Source organism: Callospermophilus lateralis, chromosome 11, assembly GCF_048772815.1.
Source record: "Callospermophilus lateralis isolate mCalLat2 chromosome 11, mCalLat2.hap1, whole genome shotgun sequence".
Taxonomy (NCBI): Eukaryota; Metazoa; Chordata; class Mammalia; order Rodentia; family Sciuridae; genus Callospermophilus; species Callospermophilus lateralis.
In genome coordinates this window covers 25,880,036-25,899,862 of record NC_135315.1, presented here as the reverse complement: position 1 = coordinate 25,899,862, position 19,827 = coordinate 25,880,036, and the positions used below count along the sequence as shown (strand labels likewise).

Here is a 19,827-nt window from a genome sequence, read left to right as displayed (position 1 = left end):
TGGTCTCAAATTTTATTTATTCCACAAAATATTTATTTTTTTCTACTAGCTGATCCTAACACATGGACTAGAGTAGGGCCTGGCAGAGGGGAGACAGATGGCTCCTCCAGGGAGTTAAAAGAGTTCTAGAAACTCCTATCAATGCAATTTGCTCATAAAGGTAGGAATCACCCCTGTCATTTAGTCATTTCAAAAGCTGATTCTCCTTCCCTGGCCAAACCTCAATCACCTGGGGCCAAATAGGCAGCCATTTCTTTTTCTGTTTTTAAAGAGAGCTGGGGAAGTTCCTCTCTCAAACAAATGTTTTGTGGTTTTCATTTTTGTCATTTTGTTTTGTTTTGGGGTGTGGAGGGAGGGAGCTGAAGGAGTTGGAGGAGGAGAACCAGCAGACCTTGTTGGTCTCAACTCACAAAACTAAAGTCAACAACCTTTCATGCGGCCATCAACTACTTAGATTGGGGAGGCCTTCCACAGCCAGATGGGACCGAAGCCAGGAAAAAGAGACAAAGCCCAGCCCCACCCAATGCTGCCCTTAAGACAGTTGGCCCAGATCTTATTTCATAAGCGAGAAGTTGGGAACAAGGAAATTTGGGGATAGCAGGCGGTGGGTACTGGAAATTGAACCCAGGGGCTCTCTACCACTGAGCTACACTCCCAGACCTTTCTTATTTCTTATTTTGGGACAAGGTCTTGCCAGGTTGTCCAGGATAGCCTCAAACTTTCAATCCTCCTACCTCAGCCTCCCCAGTAGCTGGGATGATAGTTATGTACCACCACATCCAGAGAGGCCATTTTTTAAAATTTTTTTTTAAATTTGTTCTTTTTAGACTCCATGTATGTATAATATACTCCATGTATGTATAATTCTGACTATTATACATACATAGAGTAAAACTTCCAATTCTTGTGGTTGTTCATAATGTGGAGTTACACTGGTCATGTATTCATATGAATATAGGAAAGTGATGTCCAATTCATTCTACTGTCTTTCCTATTCCCACCCTCCCCCTTCCTTTCATTCCCCTTTGTCTAATCCAAAGGCTTCTATTCGTCCCCCCCCCCCATTGTGTGTTAGCACCTGCACATGACAGAACATTCCGCCTTTGATTTGAAGGGATTGGCTTATTTCACTAAGATTGATAGTCTCCAGATCCATCTATTTCCAGCAAATGCCATAATTTCATTCTTCTTTCTGACCAAGTAACATTCCATTGTGTATATATATATGCCACATTTTCTTTTTTTTTTTTTTTAATATTTATTTTTTTAGTTATTGGCGGATACAACATCTTTGTTTTGTATGTGGTACTGAGGATCGAACCCGGGCCGCACACATGCCAGGTGAGCGCGCTACCGCTTGAGCCACATCCTCAGCCCCGCCACATTTTCTTTATTCATTTATTTGGTGAAGAGAACTTAGTTTGTTGATTCCATAGCTTAGCTATTGTGAATTAAGTTGCTATAAACATTGATTTGAGGCTACTGTATTGAACTCAGCTCCTGCACTGGGCTCCAACTGACCAGACTGAAAATCAAAATGGAGTCACCCAGGCTGAAGTTCCACATTGTCAAACAAAATGAAGCCATTTATATGAACTTTCAGGATACCAGGAAAAAAATGAGAAAACAGCCTAATTTCCCACAGGCCAGTTTCAATCAGCATGAAAATGATCCTCACTCAAAATATGGTAATCTAAAGTAATCTAATCTTAACCCATCAGCTATTTTTCTGCAGTTCTATCTCCCTCTCTTCAGTATACAAGGAAAGTAACTTTGAAATTTGTTCTTTGTTTTTGCTTTCCCTTCTCTGTCTATAAGCCCAACCTCTTTGGCTCAGTCCATTACAACATTTCCTCTATTTTAGAGAAAGTCGTTGAAGCAGACTCCCTCTGAAATGAGGGGCAACTTTCTGATAACTTGTTTTTGTTGTTGTTGTTGTTGTTTGTTTCTCTTTCTTTCCTTTTTTTTTTTTTTTTCCTTGCAGGATTTGAAACAGCCTCTTTTGAAATTAGAGCTCCAAACTGATTTAACTTCTGAACTTCCTCCACTGGCTGAGCACAGACCAAGGAAACTGAAAATGACCAGTTCCCTGGCTGACTAAATCTGCTGATGTCTATTTCCTGTCTTTTGTTGTATTTTGCTGTCATTTCTATTCTAAAAGCCGGCCTCATCTTTGAACTCTCTGAAGATGGAGACTGAGATAGGAAGCCTCCTCTACTTTCCTTCAAAGACAGTTTTGAATAGATCTGTCTTCCTGCCAAGCTGACTCCCCTGAGTATTTGTGGGGTACAACAAGCAGTAAAGCTTTTGCCCTGCATATAACATAGAGTTCCTGGATTCTAGGACTGAAAATAAAGCCAACTACAATGTTTAAACTAGCCAGTCATAAGTGGCATGCGCCAGTAGTCTCAGCCACTTAGGAGGCTGAGGCAGGAGGCTTGAGTTCAAGACCAACCTGGACAACATAGTGGAACTCTGACTCAGGGGGAAAAAAAAAAAAAAGCTATTTAAACTAAATTTTAAAGATTTTCCTTTGACAAAGTAAAAACTTGTACATAAATATTTATAGCAGTACCACTCACAATAGCCCAAAGGTGGAAACAACCCAAGTGACTAGCAACAATGAATTGATTAACAAAATGCTACATATGCATTTCCACAGTGGAGGATTATCTGGCCATAAAAGGGAAGGAAGCATGGAATCATTCTACTGCATGAGTGAACCTGAACAATATTGTGCTAAGTGGAAAAAAAAAAGTCAATAATCAAAGGCCACATGTTGTATTATGCAGCTCTGACATGATCCCAAATACTCATACATTTGTTGCTGTGATAAGAACATGCAATACACTCTGCTCCTGGGGAGCGTTAGTCTCACTTTAGCAGAACTCATTTGTGAGTAATGGATCTCAACTGTTGGACTCCAAAATACATATAGGATGCGATAGCACACACCTGAGGTCCCAGCTACTTAGGAGGCTGAGACAGGAGGATCGCTTGAGCCTAGTAAATTTAGAACTCATTTACTATGTGGTTAAGGTGCCTCCTCTAATCAGCGTATTTCCTGTGAGATTTGTTCTTGTTATTCTCCCCCTCTTTTGTGAATTAAAAAAGAAACATCTGGGGCTGGAGTAGTGGCTCAGTGGTAAAGCACTTGCCTGGCATGTATGAGGCTCTGGGTTTGATCCTCAGTACCACATGTAAGTAAATAAATAAAACAAAAGATCTACTGGCCACTAAAACAATATATATAAAAGAAGCATCTATTTGTGTGACAATAAACCAGGTGATTCGTGAAATCTTACTGATCATCTCCTTATTTTAACCATAGAAAACAGTATAATTCCATGTATATGAAATATCCAGAACAGACAAACCCATAGTCAGAAAACCACACCTATAATTCCAGACACTAAGGATACTGAAGCAGGAGGATTGCACATTTGAGGCCAGTCTCAGCAATTTAGCAAGTCTATCTCAAAAAATAAAAATATATGGGGGTGTAATTGGAGGTAATTTGGTGTAATTGTAATTTGAGGTACCGTATCCCCTTGAGTTCCATCTCTAGTACTGTAAAGGTGAAATTTCTAAGCTGATTCTAAGCCGCAGAGCCTGAGTTAAAGTGTAAAAGATCAGACATTGTGAAGTTTCTAAACTGCAGGGCTTGGGTTAAAAAGTAAAAGACCAAGTATTGTTAAGTTCCCCTGCTACCCCCAAGACCTGTAATCCCTGTAGCTGTTAGGACAATACCCGAACTGCCCAGTAAATATTCTCAGTGACTCCTCTGGTTGTCTAATAACCTGAGGTTCTGTGAAGCTGGCACGTAGGCATCGAAGGACCTAAAACCAATCAGTTTAAATGTGCACCCCGCTTAGAAGTGACCAATCACCCCTGTCCAATCTGTTCCCACCAATGAATGCACTAATCATGTCTCAGAATTGTTGTTCAATTTTCCCGCGCCTCGTGATGATTTGTTCTGATGTATGCAAAGCTCCCCGCCCTCTCCAAAAAGTGTACTTAAGCTCTGCCTGACCTCTGCTCTGGGCTCTGGGCTGCTCTATCTTCCTGAGTGAGCCTGGAGCCTCAGCATGCTGAATCAATAAAACCCCTTATGCCAATTGCATGGAGCCGGTCTCTTGTGGTCTCTCCCTCCGACGCTTCACCGGACCCTTACAGTACCACAAAAAGAAAAAGAAAAGAAAGTAGATTAAGTGATTACTTATGGCTGGGGAGGATGGGAGGACAGAGGGGTGGTAACTAAAGGATATGGAGTTTCTCTGTGAATCCATCAAAATGTCAAAATGTCTTTTCTTTCTTCTTTATTTTTTTTAATTATCTATCTATCTATCTATCTATCTGTGTGTGTGTGTGTGTATTGAGAGCCCCAGCAAACTTCCAGCTGATTGGCTCACCGTGGCCCCAGCAAACTTCCAGCTGCCAGCTGATTGGCTCCTCTGCGGTGATGCTCATTGGGCTGTTTCCCCGCCCTTTCAGACCACGGAGCTGTTCATTGGGGGACTCTTTTGGCTCCGCCCACAAGACCCAGCCAATTGGCCTCAACAGCAGGAGGGTGGGGGTTGAGAGGTTTGTGGGAAGCCGGTGGTGGCAGTTGGGCTCTGAGGGAATTCCTGAAGAGCTCATGTGGTACTTCGTGGGTTCTAAAAATAAAGTTCGTTTCTGCTTGATAAGTGGCTCCTGAATTGTGCCCAGCCAGACTGCGTGTGTGTGTGTGTGTGTGTGTGTTACTAGAGATTGAATCCAGAGGCACTCTACCACTGAGCCACATCACCAGCCCTTTTTATTTTTTATTTTGAAACAGACTCTGGCTAAGGCGCTAAGACTGGCCTTGGAACTTGCCATTTTCCTGCCTCAGCCTCCTGAGTTACTAGGATTATGGGTGTGTACCACTGTGCCCAGTTTTTGAAAAGAAATAATCCTATTCCTGAATGTAGTAGTATTTTCCTTCTGGAGAGTTCCCTTAAATGAGAAAGTAATTTATGTGCTCTCTGCAGTTCATAGCTCACTATGACTATTCATTCTCCAGCCCATCTCAGACAGGGATGCACATTCTCCAGGATTAGGAGCATATAGAAGTTCATGGCACATTGCTTGCTACTTAGAATATAGCTTACTAGACTCCAGGCTTTGGTCCAGAAGGCAGCTCAAGACTGCTTTCAGGAATATTGCTCCTGTAGGGAACTAGAATCCACTCCATGACCATCTGCTTCACAGTACAATTTCCAAGAATGTCCGTGGAGACTTTTAAGGGCTAGCCAGGAATGTAATGATTCTGTTTTATGAAAAAGATAAGCACTCTCAGAGGGGAAGGCAGAGATGGGCAAGCCTACAGGGCACATGAGCAGGACAGCAAAGAACACTGAACTCTTCCTCTGTAAAGCCGCCCAGGCAAATCATCCCAGTAGTCAAAGGAGCCAAGGCTTTTACTCCTGTTTTACAAATGGAAAAAAAAAAAATGATAGAGAAATTAATACTGAAAAAAAAAGTTGATACAAACAGCTTTATCATCTGATCACGGTTTTCCACTAAAATGACCAAGTGATGTGCACAGGACACAATGACTGTTGAATCTGCTGCAACTTCACAGAAGAGCAGAGACAAATGGCCACTAAGCATAGGAAAATTTGTCACAAATCAAATCAGCACTTCAAAGAGGCATTTGTCCCCCAAGAGATAAGCAAAGAATAAAACCATTGATGTTATATCTGCAACTAACCTTCAAACAATGGCCAAAATGTATCTCTGTTTGCAGAGAAAGGGGGTGCAGGCCAGGGGAGAGAGACCCACTGATCTGTTAGCATTGAGATTTGAAACTCAACCCTCAATCATTCATTTAGATTATTATGATACGGAACCCCCCAAAGCTTTTTTCCCCCAGCATTGGAAATTGAACCCAGGGGGCACTTTACCACTGATAGCTCTATGTTTTTATTTTTTATTTTGAGACAGGTTTTCACTAAGTTGCTCAGGCTGGCCTTGAATTTGCAATCCTCCTGCCTCAGCCTTCCAAGTAGCTGGGATTACAGCGTGACATTGCACAGGGCCTCCAAATTATTTTTCTTATAACTTTATTTTATTTATTATGTGGTGCTGAGGATCGAACCCATGCCTCACACATGCTAGGCAAATGCTCTTCCACTGAGCCACAACCTGGGCCCCCAAAAATTCTTATTCCAAAAAAAAATACATGTAGATAAATCTGTAGCTATGTAATATAGAGAAGAAGCTATTTAGCCTGTCTGATACTGTAATAAATATAAAGTTACTATAGGGGAAAATTAACAAATTAGCAATCCTTTGCCCAAACCACATTGCTGTCTTTCTAAAGGAGTCTATGTTTAATTTCAAAATTCCATGACCAGCATTCTCATCAAACAGCCCTCCTAGGCAAGGTATTAGACAGCAGCTTCGGCTAAATGAGAGCTCAGCCTGGCAGCCTGTATTCCTGCTGGTGTGATACCATCAGTAAGACAGTTTACCCCGGGATACAACAGAGTACTGGATTATAATGATGCTACTGCTATCTAGGAGCTGGGACTGTAGCTCAGCCCCTGTTTAGCAGGCCAGGGATCCTGGGCTCAACCCCCAGCACTGGAGAAAATAAAAAATGAGCTTAAGTTTCTCTGATTAATAAAATGGTTATTCATCTCAACATAAAAACAAGAATGATTGATAATACAGAATGTTGGCAAGGATGTGGAGAAATGGACCAGAGTGTAAATTGGTAAAAGACTTTTAGAGGACGATGAGCACAGGGGCCACGAAGCCTATGAAAGAGGCTTTAGCAGCCCTCACCAGCCTGGCCTCCTCTCTGGTTCCTAGGAATTGGAGAGAGGCTGATTGCAAATCAAGAAGCACTTATATGTTAATGATTCCAGCAAGTTGCCTAAAGAGATCTCAAAAGAGAGCCTTCGAGGTCCCCGCAATTTGTAGCAAATTATTTTGTTAATTCCAAGTGATTATTCAATTCACATGAAATTTGCACTAAATTTTGCAGATGGGGGAATGAGGCACAGATAAATGCTATGCCTCACCCCAAGCCCCGGAGACTGTAAACGACCAAGCTGGGACCCAAACCCAGGACTGTCTGGCTTCCAAGGCCTTGATACAACACAAAATGAGTTTTGGTAGAGCCTTATGCCTTAAAAAGGACTTCCACACGTGCTTCCTATGATTCTCCTGTTAGTCCTGGACCACATCTTTTTGCAAAGGAAAAAGCAAGAGGTCTGACACTGATGGGTGGCAAATACAGACCCTCTCCTAAGCCTATTGCTCTTTCTACTGCGGCCCATTCCCAGCCTCCTCTGAGACCCCAGTGAAGGCCAAGGTCCATGGAGATCCTCTCCAGGGAGGATTACTTCAGCATCTGTTCCTGTAGGCATCATCTCTTGATGTCCTCAAGCATACCCAAACTCTTTCACTGACTTATTTGTGGCATCTGATTCCTGAAGTAGCCACCCGAGGTAGGGATGATTGCAAATACCTAAACAAACAGATCTAAGAGGACAGTGTTTGCTTTGCCTCCTGTACATATTACCTACTGATGAAGGTATTTGGAACTTGGAGCAGAGGTTGGTGGGTGGACATTGCCCTTGCAGGAGGCTTGAGCTGCCTCGGACCCTGGGCAAGGCCTCATAATCTTTCAGGAACAACTGGGGAGGAAGGATGGGCAGGACTGGTATGGGGCCCAAGGAGCTGCAGGAACATCTCCCAAACTGAGGTCAACCACCGCTTTCCTGGAAACAATGTCACACCAGGTCACAGAAAAGCTTTTGAAATGATATTGAAAGTAATATCCTGTTTGGTTCCAAATCGTGGACTAACACTGACCTCTGTCCCTTCCTCTCACTTGTATCTGATGCAAGTTGGTCCCCAGGTCCTAAGAAAAACATACACCATCAAAAATGCTAAAAGAGGGCTGGGGCTATAGCTCAGTGGCAGAGCACTTGCCTAGCACGTGGAAGGCACTGGGTTCAAGCACCACATAAAATAAACAAACAAAATAAAAACATGCTATTCATCTACAACTACAAAAAAAAAAAGAAAAAGAAAATTTTGAAAAATTTACAAAGATTAAAAAAAGGCTAAAAGACAAGCAAATGCCTATGTTTATGAATTTCATTTTAAATGAGACAAAGGATTGATACTTAGCCTGCATTTTTTTTAAAAAAAAACATAAATCAATAAGGGCAAATAATCGGACACAATAAATGGGCAAAGAAAATGAAGAGAATAGTCACAGAAGACATAAATAATAAACATTTCAAAAGATGACTAATCTCCCTGGCAATCAGGGAAATGTAAATCAAAACCACAATGAAATACCCTTTCACCTCCGCCAGAGCGCACCACAAGCACTCCGGAGGTCAGCAATACTAAGTATCTGCAGCCATATAGGAAAACAGCAAAACGTGTTTGCTGCTAGTGGTCACAGTAACACAGCTTCTCCATCCATAGCAATATCTAGAATAGCTGAAAATGTCAACTCTTCAGCACAGCAATTCCACTGCTAGAGATATAGTCATGCAATGGATGAATATGTCACAGGTAAAATGAATAACCTAGATCTACATGTGTCAATGTGAACAGATCTCAAAAGCACATACTACGAAGTGAAAACACAAGGAACTAGCATGCAAATTTTTTTTGCTATAATCATAAAAGCATAATATGCATTGTTTATGAATACAAAACCTAGATTAAAAGCACTTATTACTTACATGGCATGATTATAAGTGCTTTTACATTTTTTTTTTTTTCAGTCATTTTGTTGGTACTGGGGAGTGAACCCTGAGGTGCTTAACTCATTAAGTTGCCCAGACTGACCACAAACTTGCAATCCTCTTGCCTCAGCCTCATGAGTCACCGTGTAAGTATGCATCTTATATGAAATGCTTAAGAAAAATATAAAGGGCATGCTTATGGTCACAGCTACTGGAGAGGCTAAGATAGGGATTGCTTGAATTCAGGAGTTTGAGGCCAGCCTTGGCAACATAATAAGGCTCTCTTTAAAATAAATAAACAAACCTAGGGGCTTCATGGCATCCTAAGGAGGGTATCTGAAACATCAAAAAGACTGAGCCACCTCCTGGCATGGACAGGAGACCTACATTTAATGTAGAGAAGAGCCCCAGTCTGTCTGTGAAGTTCCTGGGCCATACTGGTAGGAAGCCTCACATGCCCATCCACCACTTTATGTGTTCCAGCAAAATGATCCAGTGCATCTCTGAACTCAGAGACATTGAAAGACAGGCTCTGGAGGGTTCTGAAAATGGAGGACTAGAGAACCCCACCATATGGTAACTGCTCTCAAAAACCGAATTGAAATGACCGTTCTGCAGCATGATGAGGTAGGAAGGCTGTGGGAGAACACTGGAAACCAACTCAGAGACCAGCAATCCAGTGAAAACCAGAAATGCTGGGTTTTGGAAGAAAGAGAATTAATAAAAGGACTAGATTGCAGCAGCACCTGGCATGTGGTGACTCAGTGGGGAAGGGGATACTCCCCCGCAATGACCTGAAAGAAAGTTTCCCAGTGAGTATAAGAAAAATAGGATCCTGGTCTGGGGATATAGCTCAGTTGGTAGAGTTCTTGTCTCGCATATACAGGACCTGGGTTCAATGCCCAGCAAAAGAAAGGAAGGAAGGAAGGAAGGAAGGAAGGAAGGAAGGAAGGAAGGAAGGAAGGAAGGAAGGAAAGCAGGATCCACAGTCCAACAAATTTACAATCTGAGCAGGAAAAGCTGAGATACTGCAAAGTGAGCAGGGTCAGGCGTGGACAGAGTCCTGGCACTTCCTAGCGGATTTGGTGGAAGTGGGGGAGCAACATCAGCTTAAAGATTCTTTCTTTGGACTTCTCTGAGTGGCTGATTAGAAATCCCTGCAAGCATCCTTCACTTTTCTTTTATCTCCTTCTATTTATTTTTATTGGTCTTGTTCTTGGTTTGTTTTCTTTTGGGGGTACCAAGACTTAGCATAGCACCCAATAATGTTTTACTTTTCACTGGATTGGTGGGCACCCAACCTGTGTCAACCTGAGCACAGGTGTGAAACTGTAACATGGATTTAGGGGAAGCTTTAGGTATTGACCCAGAACAGCAGCTTCCAGTCCAGGGATTGGCACAGCAGAGACTAGCAAAGGGCACTGTCATTTGAAATTGGTAGCCTGATCTATGGGTTAAGGAGCAAGAACCGACATAAGGTAGAATTGGGTTGGGTCAGGATTGAGTGGAAAGCTGCACCCACAGCATCATACTGTGGACCTTGCCACCTCCCCAACACCCAGAAGTAGTTGGAGAATCTGCTGAAGTGGCCTGGGCACTTTCCACACAGCCCCCCGCCCCCCAGCACATGGATTGAGGCTCTCAGTACCAGGAGTCCTGGGTAATCCAGGTTGATTCACAGGCTCCCCAGGTGAGAGGGTGGGCAAGAAGCCCCTGCTCCTACCCCCAGAAACAAAAATATCATCAAGCTAATCGAGGGTGAATTCTTCTCCAAAAGGATTTGGAGAATTCTTCTCCAAATTCTTCTCCACCAAAACATGCTGGCAGGCCAGGAGCGGGTAGAGCTCAGTATACAGACTCCCCTAACAAGTTTGGCTAGTTTAAGTCAAAGCTATGAATAAACAAATACTACTAGAATACTACAAATATTCTCATAGCTGGGGGGATTATAAAATTGAAACCCTGTAAAGAAATGTGTCTACTTTTAAAATCTCACCAGGAGAAAACTGAATTTTTTATGTTTGTTGTTTAAATATCTCCTCTGCTTTCTTCAATGATCCACTCATCATTCAAAAGTGTATTGTTTTATCAGGTGCAGTGGTACACGCCTGTGATCCTAGTGGCTCAGGAAGCTGAGGCAGGAGGATCGCCAGTTCAAAACCAGCCTCAGCAATGGCGAGGCGCTAAGCAAATCAGTGACACCCTGTTTTCAAATAAAATACAAAATAGGGCTGGGGATGTGGCTGAATGGTTGAGTGTCCCTGAGCTCAATCCCCAGTACCCCCGCAAAAACACAAATAGTTAAACAACATAGAACCTCTGAAAATTTTGTAGTTCCTTAATAATTGAACCCACAAATATCAAAGTGGATGAAATCCCAAAGAATTTTAAAAAGTTGATTGTTAAAAGGATCAATGAATTTAAAAAAAAATCTAAGGAATTAACTAAAGGAGAAGAGAAAGAATATCAAAGAGCACTTTAGTAAAGAGAGATTCTCAAAAGAAAAGAATCTTGGCAATGAAAAGTTCAATAAATCAAATGAAAAATTCAGTTGAAAGTCTCTCAACTAAATCAGATCAAGTAGGAGACAAAAATCTTGGAGCTTGAAGAAAAGGTGGCCAGCCTTGAACATTCAAATCATATTAAAGAAAAATAAGAAACTATGATCCAAATATGCAAGAACTCTGGCACAAAATTAAAAGACCAAACTTAAGGCTAATAGACATTGAGGAAGGAACAGAGATACTGGCTAAGGACATTGATAGCTTATTCAGTGAAATAATAGCAGAGAATTTCCCAAACATTGGCAATGAGATGAGCATTCAGATAAAATCAGCTAACAGAGCTTGGAAGAGAATAAGTCTCATTAGAAGACTAGATAAGTAAATGAGAATTAGGATCAAAACAAATCTTAGAAATAAATCAAAGTTGTAGGAAATATTACAAATCTCTATAGTAGCACTGAATGTAAATATACTAATTTCTCTAAGTAAAAGACATAGACTAGCAAGATTAAAAAACAAGGCCCAGTGGCTCAGCAGTAGAGTGCTCACCTGGCAACTACAAGGCACTGGGTTTGATATTCAACATCAGACTAAAAAAAGAATAAATAAAATAAAGGTACATTTAAAAAATGCCCAAAGGCCAATGATACATTGACTGCAAGAAACACACATCAAGGGCAAAAACATCTACAGATTAAAAAAAAGTGAGAGGATGGGAAATGATGTTTTCTTGTTTCAAAATAAAAAATAAGGGGCTGGGGTTGTGTCTCAGCCTAGCACGTGGGAGGCCCTGGGTTCGATCCTTAGCACCACATAAAAATAAATAAATAAAATAAAGCTATGTGTTTAACTACAACTAAAAAATATTTTTAAAAATTTTTAAAAAGGGGACCGGAGTTGTGGCTCAGCGGTAGAGCTCTCGCCTAGCATGTGCCAGGCCCTGGGTTTGATCCTCAGCACCACATAAAAATAAATACAATTAAGTATTGTGTCCAACTACAACTAAAAAAAATATATATATATTAAAAAAATAATAATAAAATGGGCTGGGGATGTGGCTCAGTGGTTAAGCACTCCTGGGTTCAATCCATAGTACAAAAAAAAAAAAAAAAAGACATAGGCAGCAACATCCTCCATAGGATTCCTATAGCTCAGGAAATAACACTGGGAATCAATAAATCAAAGGGATGGCATCATACTAGAATGGGAGAAAAATCTTTGCCAGCTCCTCTTCCAACAGAAGATTAATATCTAGAATTTATAAAGAATTTTTTAAAAATTCAACACCAAAAAAATAATAACCCATTCAATAAATGGACAAATGAACTAACCAGACACTTCTCAAAAGAAATACAAACAGACAAAAGTAATTTGACTGTTAAATGTCTTTGGGCAGCAGGGGAATGCAAAATTAAAACTACACTGAGATTTCATCTGACTCCAGTTAGAATGACAATCATCAAGAATACAAATAACAATAAATGCTGGCAAGTGCAGGGGTTGGGGGTGGGGCGGATCTTACACACAATTGGAGGGATTGTAAAGTAGTGCAGCCATTATAGAAATTGGCATGGAGTTTCCTCATAAGACTAGGAATGGAACCACCATATGATCCAGCTATACCAATCCTGGGTATTTACCCAAAAGAACTAAGGTCAGCATGTGCTAGAGATACACGCATACCCATGTTTGTAGCAACATAATTCACAATGGCCAAGCTATGGAACCACCCTAGGTGTCCATCAACAGATAAATGTATAAAGAAAACAATATACACGATGGAAATATTTTATTTTTATTTTAAATTGCTACTAGGAATTTAACCCAGGGGCGCTTTACCACTGAGCTACATCCCCAGTCCTTTTTTTTTCCCCTCCACATTTTTTATTGTACATTATAGTTGTACATAATAGTGGGATTTGTTGTCACATATTCATACATGCATACAATATAACATAAATGGGCCAATATCACTCCCTAGCACTTCCACCTCCCTCCTCTCCTCTCACCCCAAAGTCCTTTTTATTTTTTATTTTGATACAGAATCTCACTAAGTTGCTGAGACTGGCCTTGAACTTGTGATCAAACTTGTGATCAAATTTTTTTTTTAGAGAAAAAAATTAACGTGAAAGGGGCATGAGAGAAATTTCTAGATCTGTCTGGTCTCTATGGTGTCCTAGTTACATGTAGCTATGGAATACTTAAGATGTGGCTAGTTGGAATGAAGACATACCATACATATTAGATGCACACCCCATTTAGAACACATTATGACAAAACAAAGTAAAGTATCTCACTGGCAATTCTTCAAAGATAGATTACACATTGAGATGACATTTTAGCTAAACTAAGTTAAAGAAGCGATATCATCTGGGCTGGGGTTGTGGCTCAGTCGTAGAGTGCTTGCCTAGCATGTGTGAAGCACGGGGTTTGACTCTCAGCATCACATATAAGCAAATAAAAATAAAGGTCCACTGACAACTAAAAAAAAAAATTAATTAATTAATTAACTTAATTAAATTTTAAAAAGAAGCTATATCATCAATTAATGTCTCAAAGCCAGGTGTAATGGTGCATGTTCAGAGGCTGGAGGATCACAAGCTCAAGGCTAGTCTGGGCAATTTAGTGAGACACTGTCTCAAAAATAAAATGGTATATATGGGCATGGGTATAGCTTAGTGGTAAAGCACTTGACTTGCCAAGGATGTTTGAGGACCTAGATTTGATCCCCAGTACTACAAACAAAACAAAAAAACTCTCCCTGGCCGGTCTTCTCCATCTCACCATGTGATGCTCTCTGCCACGTTAGGACCAGAAGGGAAGGCCCTCGCCAAATGCTGAGCCAATATGACTCCATACTCTCGTACTTCCCAGCTTCCAGAACTTAGGCCAAGTGAACCTCTATTCCTTATACATTGTCAGTCTGGTATTCGGTTATAGCCAATAGAAAAAAAAAAGGCAATTAAAATTTAGAGAACTTTAGTGTAATTTACTGTATGTAATTATATCATAAAGCTCTATGATCACCACCCAACATACCCTGAGGGAATGAATATACAGCCTATGAAAGATACAGACTATAAAGACTTCTTGCATAATAAGGGTCACAGTAAAGTTCTTGAACAAGCTAATCTATTGGTGGTGGCTTCCATTCTCACCATATTAAAAGGAATCACTGGTATGTGTGTCTCTGTGGGTATGGAGAAAAAGTACAAAGGAAGTTGTTATTTGGGTCCAGTAAACTCCCTCAAACAGAAAGGGGATCAGGCTAGGGTCATGGAGTATCTGCCTAGCATGTGTGAAGCCCAGGGTTTGATCCCCAGCACCAAAAACAAAAACAAACAAACAACAACAACAAAAATACAGGGGACATTTCTGAAGGCCGGAAACACTTGGATTCAGGAGGCATCCATGCTTCAGGTTTCCCCTTGAGACACTGTTATAGAGCCCCAGGGGAAAGAGCCCAGGAGTCACTCATAGCTAGAGACTGATTCAAGACATTGTCTCCTGATGAAATTGCTAAGGTACATACAAGTTCTAGATCTTAGCTTTCTAGAACCAGCCCTGCCTCAAAGGAAAGGCAAAATACAAGAGCAAGCTTTTGTCCTTTTACTCAACAAACCAGCAAGTGGGTATTTATTAGCAACAAACTAACCCAGGTTCAGAGGTTAGGAAACATGACCCAGAAGTGAAGGATCCAAGATGTCACTCAATATGGACTGGCTACGAAGTTATTGCTCCTTCCTGACACGCAACCCCAGTGACCTGAAATAAGAGGCCTGGGGTGCTGGGCAGCAGGAAAGAAACTACATGTGACCAAATCAGAACAAGTGGAAGACAGAAGTCCAGAAGTTTCCACACTGTGGTACCTGGAACACTACCAGTAATCATCTTGATTTCTCTCTCTCTTTTTTTAACTCCATCGAGTGCCAAGTTCCTAGAAGGCTCAGGACTGAGTTCTGAGGCTTCTACACCCACTGCACCTATTGGGACTGGACACAGCATGTGTTCTTAGGTGTGCTTGCTGAATGTTTGAGACAACTGAGGCTTCTGAACAGAAAAGCAGGGAAGAAATCAGACCATGGGTAAGAGCACAAGAGAGAGGGAATGGAAGGATTGGAAAAAAGTTAGGCCAAACACTCAGGAAATCTTAACTTCCTACATAAACAGGCCTTTTCCTGACACAGAGACAATTTCTCTGAGTCCTGATGTCCTTTTCTCTCAGAGGTCAGAGGCCTGGGGCAGGAAAGTGACCCGGCTTCGCTTAACACAAGAAAATGTCAAAGGTCAGGAATATTGCTGTGTGGCCCTATGAGCCTGATTTAGCATCATAAAATTTGTACATTTTGAGGAGTAACTTTCAGAGTCCTCATGGCCTAAGGGGGCACACAGGAGTTCAAAAGCGAGGCTTGGAGGCTGGGGGTGGGGGAGGGCTGAGCTAGCCTAGGAGGGCACTGGGAGGGAGGGAAGGAGGGGGATGGAAGAGAACCCAGTTCCCTTCTTCCAGACACCATCTGTTGACAGGACTGGATCCCCCTGGGTTTTCTCACAAAATGAAACAGAATGATGTTAAAGTATGGTGTTTTCTGGATTTTAGGAACATTGCTAATAAATAAACGTGATCCTAAGAGTTTAAAAAAATAAATAAATGTGATCCTAAGAGTTCTGGCCTACTAGCCTAAAAGGAATGTGCAACTCCCTTGAACTCATCTAGCCATTTTTTTTTTTTTTTAAAGAGAGAGTGAGAGAGGAGAGAGAGAGAGAATTTTTTAATATTTATGTTTTAGTTATTGGCAGACACAACATCTTTGTTTGTACGTGGTGCTGAGAATCGAACCCGGGCCGCACGCATGCCAGGCGAGCGCGCTACCACTTGAGCCACATCCCCAGCCCCCATTTTTTTTTTTTTTTTTTTTTAATACCAAATCTAGTTGTTGAAGACCCAGTCTTGTTAGGTTTCTTTTCTTTCTTTCTTTTTTTTTTTTTTGAACTCAGGGGTATGCTGCCAATGGGCTACATCCCCAGTCCTTTTTATTTTATTTTGGGTCAGGGTCTCACTAAGTTGCTGAAACTGGCCTTAAACTTTTGATCCTGCTACCTCAGCTTTCTGAGTAGTTGAAATCACAGACTTGTACTACCGCACCCAGCTAATGTCCTCTTTCTTTATTTTAACTGTGGAATTCATCCTTCCTTTTTTTTATAGTTGAAAGGCTGTTGCTTACATATTGCTAAATTGTGAAAAATGATCCTCAATCATGCCTCCCCAACTTTTTTTCTCCCCTGGAAATGGCTGACATGAGAACACAGGATAGCTTGCTAGATATTGCTGTCAGAAGCTACACAAAGAGAGAAGCCAGATGATTTCATGGTCCTTCTTTATGCAAAAAGCACTAATCACACTCTTTATGGTTTCCTGTTAGGTTTCTTCCCTGTCCAGGCCCACAGCCCATATGGTGTGGAGAAATGGTGCCCTGACCACAGATTTAGCACCCTGCCTAGATGGGTGGCAGGGCAGTCTGCACACTGGGCTTGCCAGTGCTGGGTGCTGAAAGTAATACCACCTCTAATCTCCTGGGAGAGCCAATCCACCTAACCAAGGCCTTTCCCTTGCAGTCTCAGGGGTCCTCCCAAAGGCTTGCAACATCAGCTTTCCCTAGATCCTCCACTGCCAGCCCTCATCCCTTTGCACTAAGGATGGACAAAAACTAAGGCCCAGGAGTAGGTGGCAAGGAATAGAGGAACCTATTTGTCAGCAGCTGATAAGGACTGGGGAGACTGCGGAGTTCAGTGGCCTGAGTGGGGGGGGGAGGGGAGACATCGAGGCAGATCCCCAAGTTTATCCCTGAAGGAGTTTCAGCTCAGAGGCTGGGTTCTAGGGACAGATCCTAGATCTTGGCCCTGGCCCCTGCCCCTCAGGATAGATGGCTACAGACCCACACTCCTGGGCCATAAAGGGAAGAATCTACAGTCCTGGACTAGATCAGACTCAAGACAGGACCACTGTGGCCAGCAGCGGCCCTTGTCGCAAGCCAGGCCAGTTTTTCCTGTTGCCTAGGTGCTAGAGTACTAGATGGGGGTACCAGTGAGAACCATCCCAAGGAGGCCCAGCGACGGGCTTCATAGCAAGTGGGGATGGGTCCCCAGGGAGGTTCTGCAGGATACCCCCCCACCCCAGCTCCTTTCCGGGGGACTGCCCAGCCCCCTCTCCGCCCCGGGGGCGGGTACCTGAGCGGACGGACGTGCTGCGACTTCTCTTCCTGCCATCCCCGAGAGAGGACAGCCCGGGGCCCCTGCACCGCCAGGTTCATGGCACACAGTCTCCGGAGGCGCAGCATGCCAGCACGGACAGCCTGGGCTCGCTCCACCGCAAGTCCGGCCCGAGTAAACTTTTAAAGTGAGCCGAGGCGGGGCGAGCGCGGAACAGGCGGGGAGGCGGGAGGGTCGCCTCTGCCTATGGGGTGCGGAGGACTCGGTCCCGCCGGGGCGGAGCGAGACGAGGCGGGAGGTGGCGACTCTGCGCCCGGGACCACCTTCGCGTGGGACCGCGTCCCTCCCGGCCCACCCTCCAAGAATTGCCCTGGTTTCCCTCTGAATCCGAAGGCCTGGCTGCAGCCCAAGACACGGCCTGGGTGTAGCAACCGAGGAGTTTGTTAATTTCCTAAAGGGGAAGACGGCGGAGCCTCAGTGCTGAGCCAGATGGCAAGGTCAAGGCTGCGCAGGCCCCTGCACCCGTTTAGCGCGAGGGCAACGTGGGAAACCACGGGGGTGGTGAGCCAGAGATTAAAGGAACCGGCATCCAGTGCCCCGAGGGCTGCCAGCTGGAACAGGGAGCCAGAAACCGGCGGGAGGATCAGGGACAAAGAGTGCTGCGAAAGAATCCCTCTGTGCCCGCAGGCGCGGGGTCAGGTCCCCAGAGAGGCCAGGCGTCGGCTGCAGGCGGTATCCCCACCTCACACCCTCCCCCGAGGTCTCTGCCTTGATGCCTCCCCCGCCACCGAGCATGGTTACAGGGCTGTCCACCGTCTGGTGGCCTCATGGACTGGGACCTGTGTATCCTATCTGCCATCTTCCTGTCCCAACTTAAGACCTAAAACACAATTCTCTGAGTCTCCCTGAGGCTGAATGGAAAGCACTCAGCTCAAGCCTCCTTGCTCTCTCTTTGACTCTTCTTCCAGAGGAGGAAGGGGAGAGTAAAGGGCAAGAGGTCATGGCAAATGGCCTGCCCTCTCCTGACTTGGAGGCCCTGAGGAAAGCCAAGCCAGGTGGAAGCCATCGCTGAAGGTGGAGCCTGGCCTGAGGAACCTTTGAGCTTTGGCTCAACTGAGATCACTCCACTGCTCCTCTTTATGATATTCAGAGTGATTTCAAAACTCTGGCTTGTGAGGATGGTCCCTACATTTCACCTTTTATGGGATTGCAGCAAAGGAGCAGAGAGATGATGAGGAGCTGGACTTGCAAGGGCATGTCTTCCTAACCCCACGCAACTTGGAGCACTGGCAAGTATCCCTCATCCAGGCTCCCAGTCCTGCCTGGCAGCCTTTGCCACTGGCTTGCTGGGTAACCCTGGGTAAATCATTGCCCTGCTCCAAGTAAATCATTTTCTCTATGAAATAAGGGCGAGTGCTGGTCCCACAGGCCCTTGTTCTCCCTTACTAGTTTAAGGGTCTGTGCTGGGATGAGGGAGGAGCTCCATCCTGACCTGACCTCCATCCTGGGTTTCCCAGACATTGGGCTGTCCTGGAAGTGGGGAGCAGGGCACATGCCCATCCAGGCCATCCAACTTTCTATACCAGCTCAGACCCTCTTGCTCCCTGGGAGACTTTGTGCCTGAGCTGAGCATGTCTGCTGGATGCTGCACAGGACTCTCACAGTTTATGGTCCCTGGGATTTTGCTCATGCCATTGGTTATCCCCAAGAAAACCCTGATTTCCTCCCATTTGCCAATATCCTTCCCTTTTCTGCTTCAAAAACTGACTCATCAGATAAACACAATAGCTGGACCCAGTGACCCATGCCTGTAATCCCAGCAACTCAGAAGGCTGAAGCAGGAGGATCACAAGTTTGAGTCCAGCCTCAGCAACTTAGACTCTCAGCAACTTATGGAGACCCTGCCTCAAAATAAAAAATAAAAAGGACTGGGGGGCTGGGATCGTGGCTCAGCAGTAGAGCGCTCGCCTAGCACGGGCTAGACGCGGGTTCGATCCTCAGCACCACATAAAAATAAAGGCATTATGTTGTGTCCATCTACACCTAAAAAATAAATATTAAAAAAAAAAAGGACTGGGGATGTAGGTCAGTGGTGAAGTACCCCTGGGATCAATCACCAGTGCCAAAATAATAGTAATAACAATAATAACGACAACAACAAAACTATGTTATGAGGCATTATCAGGATAGACAAAGTCTTTTCTCAAACAGAAAATCAAGAAATGGCAGAATAAGAAAATGTTTAGAGGTAAGTAACAAGAGAAAGTAAGTAACAAGAAGATTAAATAAGTTAGAATAGGTCAAATGAACTTGAACAGACATTTTTCCAAAGAAGATACACAAATAGCCAATAAGTACATGAAGATACTCAATAT

General features: G+C 43.4%; 1 protein-coding gene across 2 annotated transcripts in view; it reads right to left on the bottom strand.

Annotated features, from left to right (window-relative positions):
* The window catches only part of Acsf2 (acyl-CoA synthetase family member 2), a 33,735-nt gene extending 15,855 nt beyond the window's left edge, over positions 1–17,880 (bottom strand). Inside the window, exon 1 of one of the 2 annotated variants that reach the window (XM_076869385.2) lies at positions 17,471–17,880. In XM_076869385.2, coding sequence (XP_076725500.1) covers positions 17,471–17,580 — 110 coding nt within the window. In that variant the 5' untranslated portion in view covers positions 17,581–17,880. The remainder of the gene's footprint in view (positions 1–17,470) is intronic. The other variant, XM_076869384.2, reaches the window with a different exon arrangement.
* Between the last annotated feature and the right edge of the window lie 1,947 nt (positions 17,881–19,827).